This window comes from Narcine bancroftii, chromosome 12, assembly GCF_036971445.1.
Source record: "Narcine bancroftii isolate sNarBan1 chromosome 12, sNarBan1.hap1, whole genome shotgun sequence".
NCBI classification, from domain to species: Eukaryota; Metazoa; Chordata; class Chondrichthyes; order Torpediniformes; family Narcinidae; genus Narcine; species Narcine bancroftii.
The window spans coordinates 61,259,999-61,287,017 of NC_091480.1; the positions used below are offsets into that span (position 1 = coordinate 61,259,999).

The following is a 27,019-nucleotide window of genomic DNA, read 5'->3' on the forward strand; positions in this document are numbered from 1 at the left end:
TTAGAGGAAAACATAGATAGTATAGACAAGAATTAATAAGGGAAGGTAATGGAATAGAGAGAATAAGGAGGGAATTAAAAGAGTGACCTTTGTGACATATGAAAAGTGAAATCTTTTCTGGGGGGGGCTGGGTGGGGGAAAGAGCGGTCACTGCAAAATCAGTTGACGCTTGCGAGTGGATTCGCAAATCCAAATGGAGAGGGGAGATGTGGTTGTCCGACAAGGGATAAAGGACAACTCAGGAGGGGAAGGGGAGATTGGGGATAAAGAAGATAGAAATAGGAGAATAAGGAAAATGTTGGATGTTGTAGGAATGTTGTCTGGTAAAGAGTTGAAAATAAGAAAACAGAAATGGAAAAGGAGGAAAGGTAATGATGGAAAAACGGAAAGAGAAGATAAACAAAATATAAAATGGCACGCTGAACTATATGACTTTAAATATTAATGGAATACATAACCAAATTAAAAGGAAGAAAGTACTAAATTTACTGAAAAAGGAAAAAATAGATATAGCATTTGTCCAAGAAACACACTTAACTGAATTGGAGCACAGGAAATTAAAGAGAGATTGGGTAGGACATGTAACAGCAGCATCGTATAATTCAAAAGCAAGAGGAGTGGCTATATTAATTAGCAAAAATGTGCCATTTAAAATAGAAGAGGAAATAATAGATCCAGCAGGGAGATATGTTATGATAAAATGTCAGATATATTCGGAGCTTTGGAATCTACTTAATATATATTCACCTAACGAAGAAGATCAAAAGTTTATGCAAGATATCTTTTTGAAGGTAGCTAATACGCAAGGGAACATACTAATAGGAGGGGATTTCAATCTGAATTTGGATCCAAATATGGATAAAACGGGGAAAAAAATTAACAGGAAGAACAAAGTAACCAAATTTATAATTAAATCAATGCAAGAAATGAAACTTGTGGACATATGGAGGAAACAAAACCCAAAAGAAAAGGAATACTCATACTACTCGACTAGACATAAAACATACTCAAGAATAGACCTATTTTTGTTATCAGCTAGTATGCAGGATAGAGTAAGAAAAACAGAATATAAAGCGAGAATGCTATCGGACCATTCACCCTTAATACTGACAGTAAAGCTAGAGGACATCCCTCCAAGAATGTATAGATGGAGATTAAACCCCATGCTACTTAAAAGACAGGATTTTAGAGAATTTATTGAAAAACAATTAAAAATGTACTTTGAAGTAAATACGGAATCAGTGGAAGATAAGTTTATACTATGGGACGCAATGAAAGCATTCATTAGAGGACAAATAATAAGTTATGCAACCAAGATGAAGAAGGACTATAATCAGGAAACAGAGCAGTTGGAAAGGGAAATAGTAAACATAGAAAAAAAATTAGCAATAAAGGAAGATACAACCAAAAGAAGAGAATTGGCGGATAAAAAAACAAAATATGAAACATTACAAACATATAAGGTGGAGAAGAATATAATGAAGACAAAACAGAAATATTATGAACTAGGTGAAAAAACACACAAAATCTTAGCATGGCAGCTTAAGACAGAGCAAACTAAGAAAATGGTATTGGCAACAAGGAAAAAAGACAAACAAATTACATATAATCCAAAAGAAATTAAGGAAAACCAGAGAATTCTATGAACAATTATACCGAACTGAAAACGAAGGGAAAGAAGGGAAAATAGATGAATTTTTGACTAAAATTGAACTACCAAAACTACAAATAGAGGAACAAAATAAATTAACAGAACCATTTGGAACAGTAGAAATACAAGAGATAATAAAAAAAATTACCAAATAATAAGACACCAGGAGAGGATGGACTCCCAATAGAATTCTACAAAACATTTAAAGATCTATTAATACCGCCCCTCCTGGATGTAATCAACCAGATTGATGAGACACAAAACTTACCAGGTTCATGTAAAACAGCAATAATTACAGTGATACTAAAACAAGGGAAAGATCCACTCTCACCAGCGTCATATAGACCAATATCTCTGCTAAACACAGATTATAAGATAATAGCTAAACTATTAGCAAACAGATTAGCAGAACAGGTACCGAAAATGGTAAATTTAGACCAAACTGGATTTATCAAAAAAAGACGCACAACAGACAATATTTGTAAATTTATTAACTTAATTCATGCAGTAGAAGGAAATAAAGCACCTGCAGTAGCAGTTGCTTTAGACGCAGAGATGGCCTTCGACAGAGTAGAATGGAATTACTTGTTCAAAGTATTGCAAAAATTCAGTTTACCGGAGAAGTATATTAATTGGATTAAAGCATTATATGAGGGACCGTTAGCGAAAGTGACAGTAAATGGACATGTATCAAAGCAATTTAACTTAAGCAGGTCAACGCGGCAGGGATGCCCACTATCACCATTATTGTTTGCGCTAGCTATAGAACCACTAGCAGAATCGATAAGAATAGATAATAATATAAAAGGAATAAAAATAAAAGACAGGGAATATAAAATCAGTCTATTTGCGGATGATGTGATAGTGTACTTAACAGAACCAGAACTATCAATAAAAGAACTATATAAGAAATTGAAGGAATATGGAGAAGTGTCGGGATACAAGATAAACGTAAATAAAAGTGAAGCAATGCCTATGAATAATGCGGATTTCTCAAAATTTAAGAAGGAATCCCCATTCAGATGGCAAATGCAGGCAATAAGATACCTAGGTGTACAAATAAACAAAAATCTAGGCCAATTATATAAACTCAATTACAATCCACTAATGAAAAAATTACAGGACGATTTAGAGCATTGGAAAGAGCTACCACTAACACTGATAGGAAGGATAAACTGTATTAAAATGAACATTTTTCCAAGGATACTATACTTATTTCAGGCATTGCCAATACAACTGACAGAAAAATTCTTCAAAGAGTTAAAGAAAATAATAAGGAAATTTTTATGGAGAGGGGGGAAACCGAGGATAGTACTAGATAAATTAACAGAATGGTATAAACAAGGAGGCTTACAATTGCCAAACTTCAAAAATTATTATAGAGCCGCACAATTAAGGTACCTATCAGATTTTTATCAAACAAGGGAAAAACCAGACTGGACGAGATTAGAATTAGATAAAATAGGGGAAATGATACCTGAACACATATTATATAAATGGGACGAAAAATTGGTACAACATAGAACTTCTCCAGTATTACACCATCTCCTCAATATATGGAAGAAGATTCATGTAGAAAGAAATAAAACAAATTATCAATTACCAAAACTAATATTGACGCAAAATAAGCTACTCCCTTTTACAATAGACAACCTTTCCTTTAGAAAATGGGAAAAAAAAGGATTAAAAGAATAGAAAATTGTTTTTCAGGAAGTAGATTCTTATCCTTTGAACAAATGAGAGATAAGTACAATATAACTGGAGATACAGCGCTGGCATATTACCAACTGAGATCCTACTTGAAAGATAAATTAGGAAGCAATTTGAGTTTACCAGAGGGAAGTAACCTTGAATATGTGATTACAGATACAATGTTAATCAAAAGATTTATAACAAATATGTATATTAAACTGCAAGAAAAGGAGAATGAGGAAACAAATGGTAAAACTAAACAAAAATGGGAACAAGATTTAAATATAAAGATAAAAAAGGAAACATGGGAGAAATTATGTTCTGGAACGATGAGAAATACAATAAATACGAGGCTGCGTATGATACAATATAATTGGTTACATAGACTATACATTACACTGCAAAAGTTAAATAAATGGGACCCAACAGTATCTGATAGATGTTTTCAATGTAAAAAAGAAAGGGGAACAACAATTCATGCAATCTGGACATGTGAGAGAGTAGAAAAATTTTGGGATGATCTCAATCAGATATTAAATAAAATAACAGAAAACAATATACCAAAGAATCCAGAGATCTTTCTCCTAAGTAACATAAAAAATAAAGAGTTTGGAATTGACTTGGAAGATGCACAAAAAAGATTTGTGAAGACAGCCCTAGCCGTAGCAAAAAAATGTATTATGTCAACCTGGAAATTGGAAGATAATTTGAAAATACAACAATGGTATATAGAAATGAATAAATGTATTCCATTAGAAAAAATAACATATAGTTTAAGAAATAATATTGAAATATTCGAACAAGTATGGGAGCCTTACATTAAATACAATAGCGAAAACCTACCGGGGACAAACATTACCTAAGTTGATGGAAGGAGAAGGAAAGAAAAGAATGGACTCTGTAGAATTTCTGGTGTATTTTTGTTGAATGACAACATTGTCTGACTGAATTAATGCAACCTAGATTGTGTACCTAAAATGGATGAGGGGGGGGGGGGGGGTGGGGGGGTGGCTTGTGAGGAGGGAGGGTGGGGTGGAGAAAAAGTCACTGTAAATGTGTGAAAAAGAAAAAGTGTATATCATGGCTATTGTGATTTATGGTGTGAAAAATAAAAAATTTTAAAAAAAACAAAAAAAAAACACCCCTTTGTTCCACTACAACCCTGACAGGTGTCCCATAGAAAGCATCCTGACAGGGTGCATCACTGTGTGGGATTGGAACTGCTCTGCACAAGTTTACAAGGAACTGCAAAGAGTTGTGAAAGTGCCTCAGACCATCACACCCCTCCCCTCCATCGACCCCGTCTACACCTCATCACATCCCCTCCTGTCCATCGACTCCATCCACACCTCCTGCTTTCAGACTAGCTACCAACACTTCAAGGACCTGTCCGACCACAGCCATCCTCTCTCCTCTCCCTGTCGGGCAGAAGGTACCTGAGAAAGAACACATGAACCTACTGATTCTAGGATGGTTCCTATTCTGTTGTGATCAGACTCTGATATCAAATTTTAAATTCCCTGACCCTGGGGAAAAGACTGTGACCAACCACCTTATCCATGCCCCTCATCGTTTTTTTAAACCTCTATAAGGTCCCCCCTCAGCCTCCTCCACTCCAGGGAGAAAAGTCCCAGCTTTTCCAACATCTTATCTCCAGCCCTCCAGTCCCAGGAACATCCTGGTGAATCTTTTCTGCCCCTTTCCAGCTCAGTGACATCCTTCCTACAGCTGACGCCCACAACTGACCACAACACTCCAAGTGTGGTCTTCCCAACGTCCTGGAGAGTTGTAACGGGACGTCCCTGCTCCTGGACTCAGTGCCCTGATCCACGAAGGTAAGTGTGTCAAACACCTTCTTCCACACCCTGTCTCTCTGTGTCCCCACTTTCAGGGGATGATATATCTGTACCTTCAGGACTCTCTGTTCTACCACTCCCCACTGTCTACCGTGTCAGTCCCCATATCCCGAGGTCTCTCTGTTCTACAACACTCCCCACCATGTCAGTCCCTGTACCCCGAAGTCTTTCTGTTCTACAACAGTCCCTTCCGTTCACTATGTCAGTCCCCGTACCCCGGGGTCTCTCTGTTCTACAACACTCCCCACTGTTCACCACCTCAGTCCTGCCCCAGCTTAACCTCCCAAAGTGCAGCAGCCCACACATGTCCAAGTTGAACTCCATCTGCCATTCCATGGCCCACTTTCCCAGATATCTGGATCATGTTGACTCCACAGCTAATATCCTTCACCGTTCCACCGATTCTGGTGTCACCTGCAAACCTTCTGACCAGCTTCCCAGCATATTCATCCCTGAACAAGATCAGCTCACACTGGTCAGGAATAAACTTCAAATGGCATTGCTATGCCAGACATGTGGTGCAGGGATACTCACGACAGTCTCTCTCATCTTCCCCATCTCCGCAGTTGTCCTGACCGTTGCATCGGAAGATAGCAGGGATGCAGCGATTAGCAGCGGTACATTTGAACTGACTTGGCAGGCATACGTGGATTTCTGGAGATGATGGAAATTACAGAGGAGTGAAGTGAGCAACGGTAATTCAGGATGATGCAGTGGAGAGCACCACGAGTGTTGAGACCAACATGCATGCAGGGTGTGTACCACATCGGAACCCTGCCCTGCACACCCACCACATTGAAATCCTACCCTGAGCACATGAATACACACCCTGTAAAAACTCATATAAACCTTCCACCATACACAGACACTGCAAACAAACCATGCCCTGCACAAACCATACAAAGTCTTTCCTCCACACGCACTTGCCCTGTATTAGTACACAAATAAATCCTGCCCTGCACACACAACCAGAACAAGTACACACATACACACTGCACACATATGCATCCTGTTCAAATACAATTACTGCCCCACACACCCAAAAAACCTACACACCCTGAGCAAACACATGCACATATGTGCAATATACCTAGATACAAGGCAATAACATGGGTGTGCATACCAGCACATGGATACACACCTGTGTGACAATGCACGTGTGAACACAGGCACTCGCACCAAATTGCGCACAAACACAGCCCTGGAATAAAGGCACGAGCAACTCACCACAATTAGCTTCGTCAGAACTGTCCTGACAGTCATTGTCTCCGTCGCAGATGAAGGCTGGGTTTGTACAGTGACCAGTCCCACACTGAAACTGCCCAGGACGACACTTGAACTCAGCTGTTTGGAGCAAAGTAAATGCACAGTTCAGATTCGGTACAGAGAGATTCCCATTCCAACCCCTTCTGTTTGGTTAGTGACTGCAGCACTTCCAGTTACACATTGCTTACAGGTTTGAATTAGAACATGTTCATCACTGTCTCGAACACCTTGAGCCCCAGTGGAACCCATTGTACCCACAGACGTAACCCCGGAGAGGGGCAGGCAGTCTTTCAGGGCTGCATCCTTGCCTGCCTGCTGCCTAGACCCAAGAATAGCCAACCTGGTCAGGACCAGAAGGAACCAACTGGGAGATCCTTCAATTGACCCACCACCTCTCCCTCCTCGTGAGATGACTGAAGACCAGGAGCGTGGGACTGAAATGGAGCCAGACACTCTGGTACACTGTCTCCTCCCAGCCACAGAAATGACAGGAGGCAAGGAATCTGTAAATCAATTTAAAACACTGTCACACAGTGCAGCCCGGTGCAACACTTTCCAGCCCAGGAGAGGAATCCTTCGTAAAGGGACCTTCACTGGGGACCTCCCTCTCAGCTCCAGGTAACAAAATGGACCGCCAGGGTGTGTCTGGACGGAGGATGAGGGCAAGGAAGTGTACAATGTATAGAAGCAGTCAGTCTAATAAACGCATTGGCACATCCCGATATGGGAGTGGGCATCTCCACAAGGCAGCTCACATTGCGTGGGATGAAAAATGTCACCGTCGTAAGCCATTGTGGTGGATGCTCAGTCTACAGATATCTGTGCAGGGTCACAAGGCGGAGATCTCCCAGCTGGGTATGCACGCATACCAGTGACTGACCGCCCTCCTTAATCTGGAGACTCAGGACTGCAGCACAGACCAGGTTTCTCCTGTTGCCCCAGAAGTCGTCCACAAACTTCCTCTGGGCTGTGGTAACAAAGACAGTGATCAGGTCCAAAGTGGCCAACCCCAGTACCATAACATAGAGGACACCAGCTGGTTTTTGACCAGCATTTTGCCCCAGTAATAAAGTGCCCAGCGTAACCATCATCTGAGTTGGGCAAAGACTTTTGTCTCCAATTCTTGCCGGTCTCCTCAGTGGAGCTCAGGTGGACACCCACGTACAGGAGGTTCATGGTGTTCCCACAGAATTTCTCCACCTCCGGCAGGGTGTCCACCTGCCACTGACCCACTAAGAGACCAGAACACTTCTCCCAGTTAATGCTGGCAGAGGATGCAGCCAAGAAAAGCTCCAAACACTTTCATGTCCTCTGCAGGACAACCGAGTCAGTCACCATAAGGGGGATGTCATCGGCGCAAGATGTCAGGTTACCTCCATGTCCGGTTCTCGCAGAAGCAATCCCATCAACCTCTTAAAGTTCAAATTTATTGTCAAAATACATGCATAGCATCACATCCAACCTTGAGATTCTTCTTACTATGGGCCAGGCAGAATTTCCATTACCAGTAATTATAAACTGTACTCAAAGAAACAAATAACTAAACAAACTGACTGTGCAAATGCAGAAAAACATTCAGGTTTCCAATGACATACTAAACCCCTGGAAACTCCTGAGGAAATTGAGGCACTGACATGCTTTCTTCACAATGACTTTAATATGATGGTCCCAGAACAGGTCCTCCGAGATAGTGACCCCCAGGAATTTAAAGTTGCTCACCTTCTCCAGTTCTGATCCCCCAATGATCACTAGATAGTATACCTCTGGATTTTCTTTGCGAAAGTTTACAATCAACTCCTTGGACTTGGTGAGGAGTGATGTACTCTTCCGAAGTAGATGCACAAAAACGGCTCCACGCAGACAGAGTACAGCTGCCCAGACGTTGTATGCCCCTGATGCATCCCCTCCCAAAGTGAAGGGGAACTTTTAAGGTCCAATTGACTTTTACCTGACACTCCACAGCACCATATAAGAGTTGAACCCTGGCCACAAAATGTGGCCCATCCAAATGCACACAAAGAGCCGAAGAACTATCCAAATGGTTTATCTCGGTCAAGAGACGATCCCCCCCAGATCAGAAGAACCAGGTTCTCGACTAGATGGATGTTGCCTTGAATTGGCTAGCCTGGGACCGTGCAGGACTGATCGAGGTGGATCATTGTTGCCAGCATAGAACCCAGGTGATTAGCCATTGGCCAGGCAAAAACCGTGTAGTCCAAACTGAGGAGAGAGACCGGGCAGCAGTTCTTTAGTAAAAGAGATTTCCGTTTTTGGGCAGACAACCACAACTGCCACATCTCACCAGTCAACAGGCTCTAATCCTAACCCCAAAACCTTAGTGTAGTCACCACCCAGGGTGTCCTAGAAAGCCCTGAGGAATTCAGTGGTCACATCATCCTGCCCTGGAGATTCCCCTGCAGAGTTGGTAGAGAGCACTGGTCAGCTCTCTATGACCAGGGGGATCCAGTCACTCAGCAATCTCCAGGCTAACTCTCAGCAGGTTCTCCTACAAAGCCCTGCATGTGTCCCTGCTAGAGACGTCTGGCGAGAACAGAAAAGGACTGGACCATTCACCCTACGTCTGATGCCAGGAGTGTCTGACAGGATGGTGTGAGAGAGCTCCTCTCTGCGTCTGACCCCAAGAGTGCGTGACGGGACGGTGTGGAGAGAGCTTCACTGTGTGTCTGATGCCAGGAGTGTGTAATGGGACAGTGTGAAGGGAGCTTCATTCTGTGTCTGACCCTGGGAGTGTGTGACTGGATGGTATGGGGGGAGCTTCACTCTGTGTCTGACCCCAGGAGTGTGTAATGGGACAGTGTGGAGGGAGTTTCACTCTGTGTCTGACCCCGGGAGTTTGTGACAGGACCGTGTGGAGGGAGCCTCTCTGTGTCTGACCCCGAGAGTGTGTGATGGGATGGTGTGGGGTGAGCTTTACTCTGTGTCTGACCCCTGGAGTGTGTGACGGGACAGGTACCATCACTCATACTTACGACAATCCTCTGGTTCATCAGAATGGTCACCACAGTCGTCCTCTGTGTCACACTTCCACCAGAAGGGAATACACTTGTCGTTTCTACAGACAAACTGCAGAGGCAATTCCACACGATTAACACTGCTACATCAATGTGGCACCCCTACCCCTCTCACCACTCCTCCCCTCTCATCACTCCTCCCCTCTCACCACTCCTCCCCTCTCACCACTCCTCCCCTCTCACCACTCCTCCCCTCTCACCACTCCTCCCCTCTCACCACTCCTCCCCTCTCACCACTCCTCCCCTCTCAACGCCCCTCCTCAATGTTTCCTCCCTCACTGCCCCAACTAACCCCCCCTCACTGTCTTCTCCCTCGCTGTCCCTACTAAACCCTACACCTCAACACCCCTCTGTCTCCTCCCTCACAGCCCCTACCGAACCCTGCCCCTCACCACCCCACACTGTCTACACCCTCACTGCCCCTCCCAAACCCTCCCCCTCATTGTCTCCTCCCTCACTGCCCCTCCCGAACCCTCCCCATCATCGTCTCCTCCCTCACTGCCCATCCCGAACCCTCCCCCCACACCACCCCTCACTGCCCCACCTGAACCCTCCCCCTCACCACCCATCACTGTCTTCTCCCTCACTGCCCCCCCAAACCCTCCACCTCACCAGCCCTCACTGTCTCCTGCCTCACTGCCCCTCCCGATCCCTCCCCCTCACCAGCCCTCACTGTCTCCGCCCTCACTGCCCCTCCCGAACCCTCCCCCTCACTGTCTCCTCCCTTACTGTCTCCTCCCTCACTGCCCCTCCCAAAACCTCCCCTCACCACCCCTCTCTGTCTCCTCCCTACTGCCCCTCACCACCCCTCACTGTCCCCCCCCTCACCACCACCCCCCCACCCCGCAGAACCCACCTGACTTGCTGTGCAGTTGGAGAGACAAGTCTTGCCGTCAGCAGCCAGGTAGAAGTTGGTGGGGCAGGCACAGCGGAAGCCACCACCAGGTGACAAGAGGCAGAGGTTACTACACCCTCCATTGGCATTGCGGCATGGGTGATCTGGAACTGGGGAGGGGAAGGCAGCAACACTGCTTGGTGAGTTCCACGTACAAAGGGAGGTGGGGGGAATAGGTTGCGGTGAAGACAGCGAGTGGAGAGGGTGGGGGTCAGAGGGCAGAGGAAGGGAGATCGGAGGCCAGGGAAGTGCAAGGAGAGGGGAATGGCAGGGGGAAGAGAGAGCAGGGCAAGCGAGGGTGGGGGGGGGCAGGGCGGATGGGGAGTGTGCAGAGAGGGAGGGGGTTACAGGGAGGGAGGGGGTTACAGGGAGGGAGGGGGTTACAGGGAGGGAGGGGGTTACAGGGAGGGAGGGGGTTAGAGGGACGGGGTTCGAAGGAGGGAGGGGGTTAGAGGTATGGAGGGTTAGAGAGAGGAAGGGGTTTGAGGGAAGGAGGGGGTTTACAGGGAGGGTGTGGGTTAGAGAGGGAGGGAGTTAGAGGGAGGGAGGGGGTAAGAGAGAGAGGAAGGGGGTTAGAGGGAGGGAGGAGGTAGAGAGGAGGAGGTTAGAGAGAAGGAGGAGGTTAGAGAGAAGGAGGAGGTTAGAGAGAAGGAGGAGGTTAGAGAGAAGGAGGAGGTTAGAGAGAAGGAGGAGGTTAGAGAGAAGGAGGAGGTTAGAGAGAAGGAGGAGGTTAGAGAGAAGGAGGAGGTTAGAGAGGAGGAGGTTAGAGAGAAGGAGGAAGTTAGAGAGAAGGAGGAGGTTAGAGAAAGGGAGGGGGTTAGAGAAGAAGGGTTGGAGGGGATAAGAGGGAAGGTGTTGGGTGGGAGGAGATTGGAGGGAAGGTGTTGGGTGGGAGGAGATTGGAGGGAAGGTGTTGGGTGGGAGGAGATTGGAGGGAAGGTGTTGGGTGGGAGGAGATTGGAGGGAAGGTGTTGGGTGGGAGGAGATTGGAGGGAAGGTGTTGGGTGGGAGGAGATTGGAGGGAAGGTGTTGGGTGGGAAGAGATTAGAGGGAAGGCGTTTGGTGGGAGGAGATTAAAGGGAAGGTGTTAGGTGGGGGGGGATTAGAGGGAAGGTGTTGGGGAGGAGAAGGGAAGGAAAGAAGTAAGAGGGAGAAGGGATGGGGAAGAAAGGAGGGGAAGGGAAGGAGGAGGATGGAAGGAGAGGGGGGGAGAAGGGAGGAAGGGAGTTTAGAGGGAGGAGGTTAGAGAGAGGTGGTTAGAGGGAGGGAGGGGGTTAGAGAGGGAGGGATTTCGGCAGGGAGGGGGTTAGAGGGAGAGAAGGAGTGAGGGGGCGAGAGGGATGGGGCTAGAGAGAGAGGAAGGGAATTAGAGAGAGGGAAGGGGTTAGAGAGAGGGAAGGGGTTACAGGGAGGAAGGGAGTTTGGGAGGGGGTTAGAGGGACGGGGTTCGAAGGAGGGTGGGATTTAGAGGGAGGGAGGGGGTTAGCGAGGGAGGGGGTTAGCGAGGGAGGGGGTTAGCGAGGGAGGGGGTTAGCGAGGGAGGGGGTTAGCGAGGGAGGGGGTTAGCGAGGGAGGGGGTTAGCGAGGGAGGGGGTTAGCGAGGGAGGGGGTTAGCGAGGGAGGGGGTTAGCGAGGGAGGGGGTTAGCGAGGGAGGGGGTTAGCGAGGGAGGGGGTTAGCGAGGGAGGGGGTTAGCGAGGGAGGGGGTTAGCGAGGGAGGGGGTTAGCGAGGGAGGGGGTTAGCGAGGGAGGGGGTTAGCGAGGGAGGGGGTTAGCGAGGGAGGGGGTTAGCGAGGGAGGGGGTTAGCGAGGGAGGGGGTTAGCGAGGGAGGGGGTTAGCGAGGGAGGGGGTTAGCGAGGGAGGGGGTTAGCGAGGGAGGGGGTTAGCGAGGGAGGGGGTTAGCGAGGGAGGGGGTTAGCGAGGGAGGGGGTTAGCGAGGGAGGGGGTTAGCGAGGGAGGGGGTTAGCGAGGGAGGGGGTTAGCGAGGGAGGGGGTTAGCGAGGGAGGGGGTTAGCGAGGGAGGGGGTTAGCGAGGGAGGGGGTTAGCGAGGGAGGGGGTTAGCGAGGGAGGGGGTTAGCGAGGGAGGGGGTTAGAGGGAGAGAAGGAGTGAGGGGGCGAGAGGGATGGGGCTAGAGAGAGGGAGGGAGTTAGGGAGGAAGGGAATTAGAGAGAGGGAAGGGGTTACAGGGAGGAAGGGAGTTTGGGAGGGGGTTAGAGGGACGGGGTTCGAAGGAGGGTGGGATTTAGAGGGAGGGAGGGGGTTAGCGAGGGAGGGGGTTAGCGAGGGAGGGGGTTAGCGAGGGAGGGGGTTAGCGAGGGAGGGGGTTAGCGAGGGAGGGGGTTAGCGAGGGAGGGGGTTAGCGAGGGAGGGGGTTAGCGAGGGAGGGGGTTAGCGAGGGAGGGGGTTAGAGAGGGAGGGGGTTAGAGAGGGAGGGGGTTAGAGAGGGAGGGGGTTAGAGAGGGAGGGGGTTAGAGAGGGAGGGGGTTAGAGAGGGAGGGGGTTAGAGAGGGAGGGGGTTAGAGAGGGAGGGGGTTAGAGAGGGAGGGGGTTAGAGAGGGAGGGGGTTAGAGGTAGGGAGGGGATTAGAGAGAGGAAGGGGTTACAGGGAAGGAGGGGGTTACAGCGAGAGAGTGGGTTAGAGAGAGGGAGGCAGTTAGAGGGAGGGCGGGGGTTAGAGGGAGGGAGGGGATTAGAGGGAGGGAGGGGATTAGAGAGAGGGAAGGGGATAGAGAGAGCGAGGGGGTTACAGGGAGGGAGGGAGTTAGGGAGGGGGTTAGAGTGATGGGGTTCAAAGGAGGGTGGGGGTTAGAGGGGGGAGGGGGTTAGAGGTAGGGAGGGGGTTAGAGAGAGGGAGGGGGTTATAGAAAGGGAGGGAAGGGAGCTTAGAGGGAAGGAGGGGTTAGAGGGAGGGTGGGGTTAGAGGTAGGGGGTTTGAGAGAGGGAGGGGGGTTAGAGGGAGGGGGTGTTAGAGAAAGGGAGGGAGGGGGTTAGAGGGACGGAGGAGGTTAGAGAGGAGGAGGTTAGAGAAAGGTAAGGGGTTAGAGTGAAGAAGGGTTGGAGGGGATTGGAGGGAAGGTGTTGGGTGGGAGGAGATTGGAGGGAAGGCGTTGGTTGGGAGGAGATTAGAGAGGGAAGGTGTTGGGTCAGTGGGGGGGGGAGGGGGGGGGAGAATATGTCCGTGTCAGATGGTTTGCTGGTGCTGCTCCTGAGTGTTTCAACTAAATATGCAGAATAGCAGAGCAGATAGTGGCATGGAGGGGAAAACGTCTGCAGACAGAAATAAAAGTGTTGTGTGTGTTGGAAATAATGTTCTGAAATTCCTCAATTTCAATGCAAGGATTATCATAGGAAAGAGACACGTTTTGAGCGTGGAATTCTGACATTGTGGCCATGAGTGAAACTGGGTTGCAGGAGGGACAGGACTGGCAGCTCAATGTTCTGGGTTTCCATTGCTTTCGACCAGTGGTTTTCAACCTTATTCTTTCCTCACATACCACCTTAATTAATCCCTCTGCCAGGGGTGGCCAACCTTTTAATTTTAAATTTGGACATACAGCACAGTAACAGGCCATTTCAGCCCTTGTATACATACTGGGGTTGTAGGTTAATAGGGCAGCATGGACTCGTGGGCCGAAATGGCCTGTTACTGCGGTCTATGTCAACATTAAAAATTAAACGTTTGGCCACCCCTGTCCTAAGCCATTGATGCTCTGTGATTGGTAAGGGATTGCTTAAGGTGGGATGTGAGTGGGAAGGTTGAGAACCACTGCTCTAAACCCAATTGTTACTGAAATATTTTGCTTGAGAAAAATTGTCATTGGCCCATTTCCTTTGAAGTTCTGAAACCACGCACATAACCAGTCAATTAGGGACGATTAAAACACTGGTTTTCAAACTTTTTCTTTCCACCCACATCCCATCTTAAGTAATCTCTTACTAATCACAGAGCAGAGGGATTATTTAAGGTGGGATGCGAGTGGAAAAGAAAAAGTTTGAAAACCACTGCTTTAGACGCGATAGAGCGGGGGGCTGAAAGGGGGAGGAGAGGGATTGCTCGTCAAGGAAAATATCACAGCTGTGTTCAGGCAGAACAGAGAAGAGGGCTGTCTACTGAGGCTATGTGGGTGGAGCTGAGGAACGGGAAAAGTATGACTCACACTCGAATAGTCAACGAGAACTGCAAATAGGAGCAAATCTATAGAGAGACAGCAGACAGCTGTAGGAAACAAAGTTTTGATTGTAGATTTTAATTTTCCACATATTGACTGAGACTCTCAGACTGTAAAAGAGCTGGATGGGTTGGAGTTTGTCAAATGTGTTCAGGAAAGTTCTCTAAATTAATATATCGAGGTACCAACTGGAATGAGTGCAATACTGGATATCCTATTAGGGAACGAGACAGGAAGGGTGACAGAAGTGTGTGTAGGAGAACATTTTTGGGTCCAGTGATCATAATGGCATTACTTTCAAGACAATTATGGCTAACGATAGGTCTGGACCTCGGGTTGAAAGTCTAAACTGGAGGAAGGGCAATTCTGAGGAATTGGAATCTTGGAAGAGTGGATTGGGATAAATTGTTTTTGGACAAGGAAATGCAAGGTAAGTGGTGGCCCTACAGAGTTTGTATGTTCCTGTCAGGATTAAAGGCAAGGTTAGCAGGCAGAGGGAACCTTGGGAGAGATATTGGGGATCTGGTTGATAAGGAGAGAGGTGCAGAGCAGGTTTTGACAAGGAGCAAATGAGATACTGGAGGAAAATTTAAAAAATGCAAGAAAAAAACAAGGAGGAAATAAGGAAGGCAAAAAGAAGACTTTGATGACAAGGTGAAAGAAAATCTTCAAGGCTTCTACAGGTGTATGAAGAACAAAAGTAAGGGCAAAATTGGTGCCCTCGAAAATCAAAGTGGTCGGCTTTGTATGGAGCCAGAAGAGATGTTTTTTTTTGCACCTGTATTTATTCAAAGGATTGGCAGAGTCCGTGGAAGTGAGGCAAACAAGCAGAGGAGGAGATGCTTCTAGTCTTAAATTAAATCAGGGTGATAAATCCTGACAAGAAATTCCCTCAGACTTTGAGGGAGGCTAGTGTGGAAATTGCAGAGGCTCTGGCAGAAATATTTATCACGGGTTTGGAGTCGAAGGATTGGAGACAGTTTTTCACATTGTTTTGTTGTTTAAAAAAGGCTCCAAAAATAACCCAGGAAATTTTCGCTGGTGAGCCTGACATCATTCGTCGGTGTTCCAAGACATTGGATATACAAGTATTTGGATAGCCATGGAATGATTTGGGATAATCAACATGATGTTGGTCGTATAGAGCTTTTCGAAGAGGTTACCAGGAAAGTTGACAAAAGAAAGGCTGTGGATGTTGTCCGATGGACTTTAGTAAGACCTCTGACAAGGTCCCACATGGGAGATCAGTCAGGAAGGTTCAGACACTTGATATCCATGGTCAAGCCGTCAACTGGCTTTGACATCGGCAAAATGGTGGAAGCCAAAGAGTAGTGCTGGATGATTGGTTCTCAGACTGGAGGCCTGTGATTAATGGTGTGTCTCAGGGATCAGTGCTAGGACCATTGTTGTTTGTCATCTATATCAATGGTCTGGATGATAACGTGGTAAAATGGATCAGCAAGTTCGCAGGTGACACTAAGATTGGAGCCGTTGTGGACAGTGAAGAAGGTTTTCAAAACTTAAGGAGAAATCTGGACCAGCTGGAAAAATGGGCTGAACAATGGCAGATGGAGTTTAATGCAGACAAGTGTGAGGTGTTGCATTTTGGAAGGACAAACCAAGGTAGGACAAACATGGTAAATAGTAGGGCACTGAGGAGTGCGGTAGAACAGAGGGATCTTAGAATACAGATACACAATTCCCTGAAAGTGGTGTCACAGGTAGATAGGGTTGTGAAGAGAGTTTTTGGCATACTGGCCTTCATAGATCAAAGTTTTGAGTGTAGGAGGTGGGATGTTATGGTGAGGTTGTACAAGGCATTGGTGAGGCTGAATTTGGGGTGTTGTGTGCAGTTTTGGTCACCAAACCTCAGGAAAGCTACAGGCAGGGGGTGTATGACTGTAGCCAGTGGGGAGCAGGATGACGGTTGTTGTACCTGGCGGCTGTCTATAGGGATGGTAGATGTGGATGTCCATGGGTCTGTGCAGGGTGCTGATCAGCACTGATTTGTTTGCTCCAGTGCTTTTGTGGGCACGGTTCACCGACTTGGTCTCCCAGTCCGTCCAGTAAATGTAGTCTTCAAACAGGGTCAGCGCAAAGATGTGGGGGATATCGTGGTTCAATACTGGGGAAGAAATGTGTGCAGGGATGCTGGTTACTCCATTCGACCTCAGTTCCCATCCACCCACTCACTGACCCCTCCCCTTCCCCACAACTCGTCGGCCCTCCCCATAACCCGTCCCCTCCCTCCCCCACAATCTGTCCCTTCCCCACAACCCGCCCCTCCCCCACAACTTGTCCCCTCCCTCCCCCACAAACCACCTCTCCCCCACAACTCGTCCCCTCCCTCCCTGCAATTCGTCCCCTCCCTCCCTGCAACTTGTCCCCTCCCTGAAACCCATCCCCTCCCTCCCTCACAGCTCGTCCCCCCCCTCCCCTGCAACTCGTCCCCTCCCGACAACTCGTCCCCTCCCTCCCCAACCAACCTGCCACAGGAAATGGTGGAGGTGAGGGACAATTATACCATTTAACAGACATTTGGACAGGTCCATGGATGGGAAAGATTTAGAGGAGATGGGCCGAAAGCAGGGAAAGGGAACCAGCTCTGGTAGGGGACTGGGTCAGCAGGGACGGGGGGGGGGGGGAAAGAGAAAAAAAAAAAATTGGGTTGAAGGGTCAGTTTCTGTTAATTTGATTTATTTGCATCTCCGAGAATTGATTACAACCAACCAATGTGCCTGTTGGAACCATCCAGGTCAGCGAACTGCACGTAGTCCTCTCGAGCATCTGCCCAATAGATTCGGTTGTTGATGTAATCCAACGTCAGGCCATTGGGCCATGTGATCTTAGTGTGGATGACCATGCTCCGGTTGGTGCCATCCATGCCAATGCGCCCAATGTGGGGCTGCTCACCCCAGTCGGACCAGTAGAGGTAGCTGAGAACAAGGAAGGGATATCAGTGAGCAGGCAGATGGGTGAGAAAGGGAGGGGGAGAGGGTAGTGGGGGGAGGAGAGGAGGTGAGGGAGGAGGGGAGGGTAGTGGGAGAGGAGAGGAACTGAGGGGGAGGGAGGGCGAGGAGGGGAGGAAGGAGGGGAGGAGGGTGGTTAGATTCTTACCCATTCCTGACATCAACAGCCAGGGCTCGGGGCTCCCGCAGCCCACTGTTCAGCAGCACAGTGCGATAGGCCCCATTAAGCTTGGAGAGTTCGATGGTGTCCCTGCCCTTATCACACCAGTACAGGTTCTCACCAACCCAGTCGACAGCCAGCCCATCGGGATTGCTCAGACCTGTCCTGTGGAGCACCTGCAAGGCAGCGGAGGTCAGAGCAAGGGGTAAGGGGGTGTAGGGAGGGGGAGGGGCATAAAGGGAGGACGGATTGGGGGGAGGGAGAGAGTAGGGAGAAAGGGACGGGAGGAGAAGAGGTACGAATAGGAGAACGTGAGGAGGGAAGGGAGCGTTGGGGGCAGGAAGATGGAAGGAGAGGGTGGGAGGAGATAGAGGGAAGCGGGGATGGGAGGAGGGAATGGAAGGATGAAGGAAAGAGTGGGAGAAGAGGAGGGAAGAAAGGGGTGGGGGAGGAAGGAGGGGGTGGGAAGAGAAAGGAGGGGGTGAGAAGAAGGAGGGGAGGGATTAGGGGAGGAGAGGGTGGGAGGAGGGTGTGGGAGGAGGGGAGGAGAGGAGAGGGTGGGAAGAGGGAAGGAGAGTGTGGGAGGAGGGATTGGGCAGGAGGAGGGAATCAGGAGATTGGAGGAAGGAGGAGATGGAAGTAGGGAAGAAAAAGGTGGGAGGAGGGGAGGAGAGGGTGGGAGGAGGGGAGGAGAGGGTGGGAAGAAGTAGGGGTGGGAAGAGGAAGGAGGGGGTGGGAAGAGGAAGGAGGAGGGGGAGGAGAGGGTGGGAGGAGGGAAGGAGGGGTTGGGAGGAGGGATTGGGGAGGAGGAAAAGGAGGTTGGAGGAGGGAAGGGGAGTGTGGGAGGAGGGAAGGGGAGTGTGGGAGGAGGGAAGGAGAGTGTGGGAGGAGGGAAGGAGAGTGTGGGAGGAGGGAAGGAGAGTGTGGGAGGAGGGAAGGAGAGTGTGGGAGGAGGGAAGGAGAGTGTGGGAGGGAAGGAGAGTTTGGGAGGAGGGAAGGAGAGTTTGGGAGGAGGGAAGGAGAGCATGGGAGGAGGGGGTGGGAAGAGGGAAGGAGAGTGTGGGAGGAGGGAAGGAGAGTGTGGGAGGAGGGAAGGAGAGTGTGGGAGGAGGGAAGGAGAGTGTGGGAGGAGGGAAGGAGAGTGTGGAAGGAGGGAAGGAGAGTGTGGGAGGAGGGAAGGAGAGTGTGGGAGGAGGGAAGGAGAGTGTGGGAGGAGGGAAGGAGAGTGTGGGAGGAGGGAAGGAGAGTGTGGGAGGAGGGAAGGAGAGTGTGGGAAGAGGGAAGGAGAGTGTGGAAGGAGGGAAGGAGAGTGTGGGAGGAGGGAAGGAGAGTGTGGGAGGAGGGAAGGAGAGTGTGGGAGGGAAGGAGAGTTTGGGAGGAGGGAAGGAGAGTTTGGGAGGAGGGAAGGAGAGTTTGGGAGGAGGGAAGGAGAGTTTGGGAGGAGGGAAGGAGAGTTTGGGAGGAGGGAAGGAGAGTTTGGGAGGAGGGGGTGGGAAGAGGGAAAGAGAGTGTGGGAGGGAAGGAGAGTGTGGGAGGGAAGGAGAGTGTGGGAGGAGAAGAGGAAGTAGGGGGTGGAAAGAGGAAGGAGGGGAGGGAGGGGGAGGTACGACCTGGGTGGGGAAGGGTCTGGTTGAAGAAGGGTCTGGGTGAGGGGACACATCCAAGACCTGTGGGAGAGCGGTCTTGAGCAGGTGGAGGTGGTGTGGGGGCGAGTGTTTGGATGGGAGATGTTCCAGGCGGGGGTAGGGTGCCAGGCGGGGGGGGTGAGGGACAATTCATCAGCTGGGGTGTGAGGGGCACATGTCCCACCACGGTGGCAGGGGAGGTGGGGGGGAGGGGGTAACTTGACCCCGCTTACCTCCACGTTGCTCCCATTCAAGTTCATCCTGCGGATCATACTACCCTGTGTGGTCACATCCGTCCAGTACACATGCTCCTCCTGGTAATCGAAGTCTAAAGCCACTGCGTTGTTCAGACCCTTGCAGGGAAGACAATACACAACGTGAAGAAACAGGCACACAAGATGTACCCCTCATGTTCAACAACATCCAACATGCTGCCATCAAGGACAGCAGGGAACTGGAAGGCAAGAGGAGATGAGACCGAGGGCATATCACATTGAATAGTGGGATAGTATTGATATGCTGAGAAGCCAACTCCACTGATCACACACCCCCTCCCCTCCAACGACCCTGTCTACACCTCATCACTGCCCCTCCCCTCCATCGACTGTCTACACCTCATCACTGCCCCTCCCCTCCATATACTGTCTACACGTTATCACACCCCCTCCCCTCCATCAACCCCATCTACACCTCATCACAGCCCCTCCCCTTTATTGACTGTCTACACCTCATCACACCCCCTCCCTTCCATCGACTCCATCTCCAACTCATCACGCCCCCTCCCCTCCATCGACCCCGTCTACTGCTCCCGCTGCCTCAGGAAAGCAGTCTACTCATTAACGGATCCATCCCACAGCTTTACTCTCTTCACCCCTCCTGTTGGGGAGAGAATTTTGGAATGTGAGATCACCTCCCACCAAACTCAGGGACAGATTCTTTCCCGCCATTATCAGACAGCTGGACAAACGACAGATCGGTAAAATAATGCTGTAATGTAAAATATTGAGGAGGCTGGGGCATCTCACCTGTTTCAGCAGGGAGTAGTTGGAACCGTCCAAATTGAGTTTCCTCAGGTAATACCGATTGGCAAATATCAAGAATGCTTCTTTATCTGCACACACGAGAACACGCAGTGACACAGTTACCTTGACACTTTGCCGACCCCATTATCCACACAAACTCAGCCAGTGCGCCATCCGGGGCGGGTTGTCAGGAGGGAGTCCCGGCGCTCAGGGTGGGGCAGCTGGAGGAGAGGGGGTGTAGGGAGGGAGTCCTGGTTCTCAAGGTGGGGCATCTGGAGGGGGGAGGGGTAAGGATGGAGCCCCAGCACTCAGGGTGGGGCAGCTGGAGGAGGAGAGGGGGTGTTGGGATGGAGTATTGGTGCTCAGAGTTGTGCAGCTGGAGGAGGAGGGGGGAGGTGTTGGAGTGGGGGAGTGTAGGGAAGGTGTGGGGGGAGGTGCACGGGAAGATGCAGGGGAGGTGTTGGGGAGGGAAAGTTTTGGGGAGTAGGGGGAGGCGCCAAGGGAGTGGGGGAGGTGTCGAGGGAGTAGGGGGATGTGCATGGGGTGATGCAGGGGAGGTGTTGGGTGAGGGGAAGGTGTCAGGGGGAGATGTCAGGGAGATGCAGGGGAGGTGATGGAAGGAATGGGGAAGATTTCGGGGGAAAGGTGTCAGGGAAGGTGATGGAAGGGGTGGGGGAGGTGATGGAGGGAGGCATTGGAGTGGGGGAGGTGATGGAGGGAGGTGTTGGAGGGAGTGGGGGGAGGTGTCGGGGAGGGAAAGATGGAGGGAGTGAACCTGGGGTGGGGCAGTTGACCACAAGGATTTTGTGTCTGACCTGTGTCGGCCTTGCAGCTGGTGGGGTCTGCGGGGGGAACAGTGTAACCCTCAGCACAGCCACACCGGTAGCTGCCGTAGGAGTTAAAGCAGAACTGGCTGCAGGGGTGAGTGGTGGAGCACTCGTCGAGATCCACACAGGTCTTGGCATCGTCCTTCAGACGGAAACCCTGCTGGCACCTGCACTGGAGAACGGGCAACAGGAGAGACCATTAAACGGCTGTACGACATGTAGTCTTCACACTGCGCTCAATCCTCCTCTCAGAGGCTCCCCCCTCTTGTTAACCCTTCCCATAACGTTCCCTCCTCTCCACTCCTCCCATGGCGTTTCCCCCTCTTCATCCCTCCCTCAGTGCCCCCCTCCTCTCCCACAGCATTCCCCCTCCTCTCCATCCTTCCCGTGGCATTCTCTCCTCATCATCTCCCACGGCGCTCCCTCCTCAACCCCTCCCACAGCCCTCCCTCTTTGTGTCTTTACTTTGAATCCAATCTTCAGGTCTTCACACTCCTGGGAACAGCCACTGAATTCCTTGTTCAGACACTCATTGATGAAGCAGTTGAGCTCATCCGAGCCGTCACCACAGTCGTTGCTGTTGTCACACAGGAGAGTTTCGTTCACACAGATCCCGTTGTTGCAGAGGAAGAAGGATTCATTGCATTTCTTTTCTGTGAGAAGAGGGGGTGATGGTCAGATGACGCACTCTTGAAGGCAGCTGAGGAGAAAAAGTACTCGGAGACATGTTCTCATGCACTCGATCTCTCTCATATGCACACACACTCTTGATCTCTCTCACATACACAAATTATATATGTAGGATGTCTCTCTCTCTCTCACACACACAGATTAGCTCCTTCACCCACACAAACACTGTCACACACACAGATATGTAGATCTCCTGCATACAGACACTCAGATGCACACACACAGATGCATGAGCACAGATACACACACAGGCCCTCACAGAGAGATTCTTAACCGTGCCACTCAACCTTTTTAAATTCACCTCCCCACTGATGTCACAAGTTTCTGCAGATATGGAGGCCCCCTTCACCTAGGATAGCACAAGCCCCAGGGATAGAGGGGTTTCTCTGTGGCCAAGAATTCTGGCTAAATTACACCATCATACCCGTGCTCTGAATGTAAACAGTGCAACAACTTCACCAGAGAGAAGAATTCAACACGCACCGGAGCCTGTACAACGTGGATTCCTGGGCGCCTCATCTGACATATCGTGACAGTCAAATTCGCCATCACACTCCCAGTGACTGTTGATGAGGCACCTGCCGTTCGCACAGCGGAACTCACTGGGGCCACAAGTAGGGTACTCTGCAAAAGGAGGGAGATTGAGAGGAGGGAGATTGAGAGGAGGGAGATCATGGGTGACAAGAGGAGCTCACATGGGGACACAGGGGAGCCGGGACTTCGTGCTCGGGGTCTGAGCATCTGAAGGAGGATCGATGGGTATGGAGGTGTCCAGAGAGAGTTCCAGAACTGTGGGTTAGAGATCGGGAGGGCTGTGGGGACTGGAGGGGGTTACAGAGTCTGGGAAGGGTGTAGGGGATCAGAGGGGTTACAAAGATAGGGAGGGCGGTAGTGTTTGAAGGGTGTGACAGAGATAGGGACGGGTGTGGGGATCAGAAGAAGTTACTGAGGGTGAGAGGGTATTACAGAGACAGAGAGGGGTGTAGGGGACCGGAGTGGGTTACAGGGATAGGGAGGGGTGTGGGGACCAGAAGGAGCTGCTGAAATAGGGAGGGGTGACAGGAACACTCACCACACTCGGGAGATTCATCCGACCCATCACCGCAGTCATTGTCATGGTCACAGACAAAGTGTTTGGGGATGCAGTGGCGGTTCTGACACATGAACTCCCCCTCACCACACGTGTCATTGTATACTGCCAAGAGAGAGGAGAGTATGTATGAACCCACAGTTTATTCCCAAACTGCTCCCAAATCACAGCCCACTCACTCCTCACCGGCACTCCCTCCCACTTCCCCTTTCCCTCCGCACTGCATCCCTCGTTCTCCATTTCCTCAAGGATTGTCCACGGATTGGTAGATTGTACCCACCACAGCCAGCTTCCACACTCTCGTCTGCCCCATCTGGACAATCCTTATCCCCATCACATTTCCAGGAAGCCAGAACACAGACATGAGATCCAAGGCATTTTATCGATCCTGGTGCACAGGTGGCGTCAGCTGATGAAGACATGGGAAGCGCAATGAGCACATAGCAAGACAACACAACAACACAGCACAGTACAGCAGCTTCAGGGGTCTGTTCAGGAGCATTTTAAACTCCACCACTATCCCTGGCAGCCCTGCCTAAGGACCCACCACTCTGTGTTCAAAACCTGTCCTGCACATTTCCCTCAAACTCCTCCACCAACCTTCCCCACACGCCGAGTGTGTCACATTTTCCATCTGGGGAAAAGATATGGGTTCTTCAAGTTCGACCTCTCATAACTCAATAATCCTCAGTCAGGTCTTCCCTGAGCCTTCGACTATCCAAAGGAAACAACTCAGGTTTGTCTGACCTCCTGATTCCTCACATTTGTCACAGAGGTGAGCTTTGCTGAAGATTGCACAGGTTGAATTCCATTCACAACTCAGCAGATGAAGCAGTCTGTGCCTGCATGGGACTTGAGTCCAGGCTCAACACAAAACACCAAATGACAAACATCTCCACCGAGAGGGATTAAATTCCAAACTTTACCACCATCCAGTCTCAAACTATCAACATCCTGGGGGTCTCAAGTTCAGAGGGTGGGATCATGCGGTGAGTGACTCACATCCTGACATTCCAAGGACAGGCCCCCATTTACATCAAGAGTGTGAGGGAACACTTCCCACTTTCCTAGGTTGGGTTAGTCCATGTACTCCACATCCGCCACATTATCCTTCTCTCATCTACATGTCAGGGGTGTGAGGGAACACTCCCCATGTTCATGGGTGGAGTTAGTCCATGCACTCCACATCCACCACATTTTCCTCCCCCCCCATCTACAGGTCAGGAGTGTGAGGGAACACTCCCTACGTGCCTGGGTGAGAGCAGCTCCAATTGCTCTTGAGCGGCTCAAAGCTGTCCAGGTCACTGGACAGACAGTTCAAGGAGGTCGGTGCAGCTCCCCAGGGATGAACGTTCCTCCCCCACCACCAGTTAAAAGAGTGTGTGGGAATGACTCACCACAGCGAGAGTCCTCGTCCGAGCCATCCCCACAGTCATCTGCTCCATCACACAGCCAGCGCTTGGTGATGCACCGGTGGTTGTTGCACTCGAAGTCAGAGTAATGGCAGAACTTATCTGGGGGAACACCAGAGGAGAGACTGACCTTGCACCGTGCTCTGCACCTCCCCTTCCCTCCAAGAACATCAAATCAACTCCCCCAACGGCCCCTCCTCAAGATGAGGTAGTGACACCTCATCATTGAGATCCCAACTGTGCGGGCTGCACAAACAGTTGGTGCTGCAAACCTTCAGAGAACCAGGGTTAACGTTACAGGTCACCGTGCTCTTCAGCACGGAAACAGGCCCTTCAGCCAAACTTGCCTTTCTCCTTTTAAAATAATTTTATTGATTATTTATTCGAGATTAAAAAAAGAACAATTATTCCAAAAAGAGCTGTTAAAGGTTCAGTTTCAATTCTAATTTAGAAATAACCGATAGAGTTTGAAAAACTTCCTTCCAAAATCTTTCTAGATTAGGGCCAGTCCAGAACAGGTTTTACATTTGACACGTTGAGGATTTATGTCCGGATAAAAACGAGACAGTTTAACTTTAGACACATATGCTCTATGAACCACTTTAAATTGTAACAGACAAGGCCATGCCCAAAAGGATGTGGTGTTAATCAGTTTAAGAATAGCATTCGCCACCTCAATGGGCATTAAAAGCTTCAAATCTTGCTCCCAAGTGTCCTGGATTTTAATTAACGAGCCTTGTCTTAAATGACCCACTTTGTCATAGATAAGAAATATTACGCTTTGTAAGGAGGCTGTAGTTCAAAACATGTATTGGCAATATTTGCCTCGAGAATTCCAGAAGAATTAGAAATCCGGGATTGAACAAAATGGCCACTGTATATTTTGGCGTACAAGTAGAGTCCTGAAACTCAAAAAATGAAGGCTTAAAATTCAATCTGCGCTGATCCGGCGTATAAGTCAACCCTCGAAAAACCAAAAATCCGACTGCATCAGATTTTCAACACAACACAATTAGCATCCTTCAAAATCACTCTCGCTATCATCGTCTGAAGCAAAGATGGCAGCAGGCACATCCAGGTTCTCCACTGTTTAAACAGTCATCATATGGGTCCCAGTCTGTATCTGATGGAGTGGTTTCAGCTTCGTCGTCAGTGTCCCACAATAAATCATCTTCCGTACCATCAATTGTACAAAAGATACCATACTTTTTAAACAACTTTATCACAGTCTCTACTTTAACTTCGTCCTGTGCCTTGAGCACGAAGTTACACATTACATCAAGTGATGCAGCATGAATTGCCTCGACTTTTGTGAACGACTTTTCTGCAGTCAACATCCATGTATTCCATTCCTAGCGCACATGGTCTTTGAATGGCTTGTTCAAGCAGACATCGAGAGGTTGCAATATAGATGTCAAATGACTCGGGATAACTGCCATGTAAGTATGATGTATGCTAATCTACTTTTAGTCTTCTCAGTTAAGTGGCTACAAAACATATCCCAGACCAGCAAACTCCGTTCTTTGCGTAAACCCCCTGGGCACCTGTTCCACACATTGTCCTTAGTTTTACACCATTTTCATCCATCCATCCTTTTCCATGAAAATGTACAAAAATACCTGCTGAGAATTTTATTTTAGATTTAATTTTGTGTTTGAAGATGACCATGGGTCTTAAGTTTGTCCCGTTAGCCATGCACAATAATACTGCAGTAACACCACGGTAAACCTGGTCCTTTCGTGGCCTGTACTTCTGGTTTGCACAGCTTTAACACCTTTCCATTCCACTGTTCTATTGCCTATCATGTCGAAATTCATGAGGGTTTTGTCCATGTTTCTGATATTGGCAAATGCAAACTGGTGTTTCTGGTGGTTACGTATAATAAACTGGTGAAAACTTACAACTTCAAGATCCTTTGGTAGTTTTTGTGCAATTTTTGATTTTTGCTGTAATGGCACATTTTTCCTGTTCACAAAACATTTGCACCAGCCGACTGTAGCTTCAAAATCATCACTGAGGTCTGGGTGCGACTTGGCCCACTGCAGTGCAAATTTTATTTCGGGTGACTATGTCACAATCTTGCCTCTGTTCACATATCCATTCTGCTCTGTGATTTTCATGGACTGAGGATTGGTTAACTGACAGAAGACAGAGAGTTGGGATAAATGGGTGATTTTCTGATTGGCAGACAGTGGGAAGTGGGGTGGAGCAGGGGTCGGTGCTGGGCCCACAGCTGTTCACCATTTACATTGATGAATTGGAAGAGGGGACTGAATGTAGTGTAGCCAGGTTGTGCATTACACTAACTGAGTGGAAAAACAAATTGTACAGAGGATGTGGAGAGGTTGCAGAACGAGGGGCGTGGCGTGATGGCGCAGGAAGAAGACGTGGAAAACACCCCCTCCTGGCAGAACTTTTAAAAACCTGTATTAAAGTGTTTAAATTACTCTAAAAATTATAGGTAATACAGTTCAAGAATCAGACTATCAACAATGAGAAAAACGAAAGCTCAAGCAACCAAGAAAACGACTATTAAATCAGTTGTAATGTCAGAAGAAACTCGGCCTACCTCAATATCGAAGCCTGCGGACTCAATTTCTTCGCAGCCTCGACCTCATCGGCAGTCCATGGGTAGGGCTTTATCAACACCGGTGCTGACTC

At 49.2% G+C, this 27,019-nt stretch overlaps 1 protein-coding gene across 1 annotated transcript in view; it reads right to left on the reverse strand.

Moving 5' to 3' along the window:
- LOC138747241 (low-density lipoprotein receptor-related protein 1-like) overlaps nucleotides 1-27,019 on the reverse strand; it is a 226,791-nt gene that overhangs the window by 25,599 nt on the left and 174,173 nt on the right. Inside the window, 15 exon segments of the mRNA XM_069906283.1 lie at nucleotides 5,734-5,853; nucleotides 6,427-6,543; nucleotides 9,456-9,549; nucleotides 10,354-10,502; nucleotides 16,500-16,688; nucleotides 17,294-17,499; nucleotides 17,681-17,868; nucleotides 19,551-19,670; nucleotides 20,343-20,428; nucleotides 21,155-21,338; nucleotides 21,632-21,819; nucleotides 22,340-22,480; nucleotides 22,929-23,051; nucleotides 23,227-23,355; nucleotides 24,344-24,460. Of these exon segments, the coding sequence (XP_069762384.1) occupies nucleotides 5,734-5,853; nucleotides 6,427-6,543; nucleotides 9,456-9,549; nucleotides 10,354-10,502; nucleotides 16,500-16,688; nucleotides 17,294-17,499; nucleotides 17,681-17,868; nucleotides 19,551-19,670; nucleotides 20,343-20,428; nucleotides 21,155-21,338; nucleotides 21,632-21,819; nucleotides 22,340-22,480; nucleotides 22,929-23,051; nucleotides 23,227-23,355; nucleotides 24,344-24,460 (2,151 nt within the window).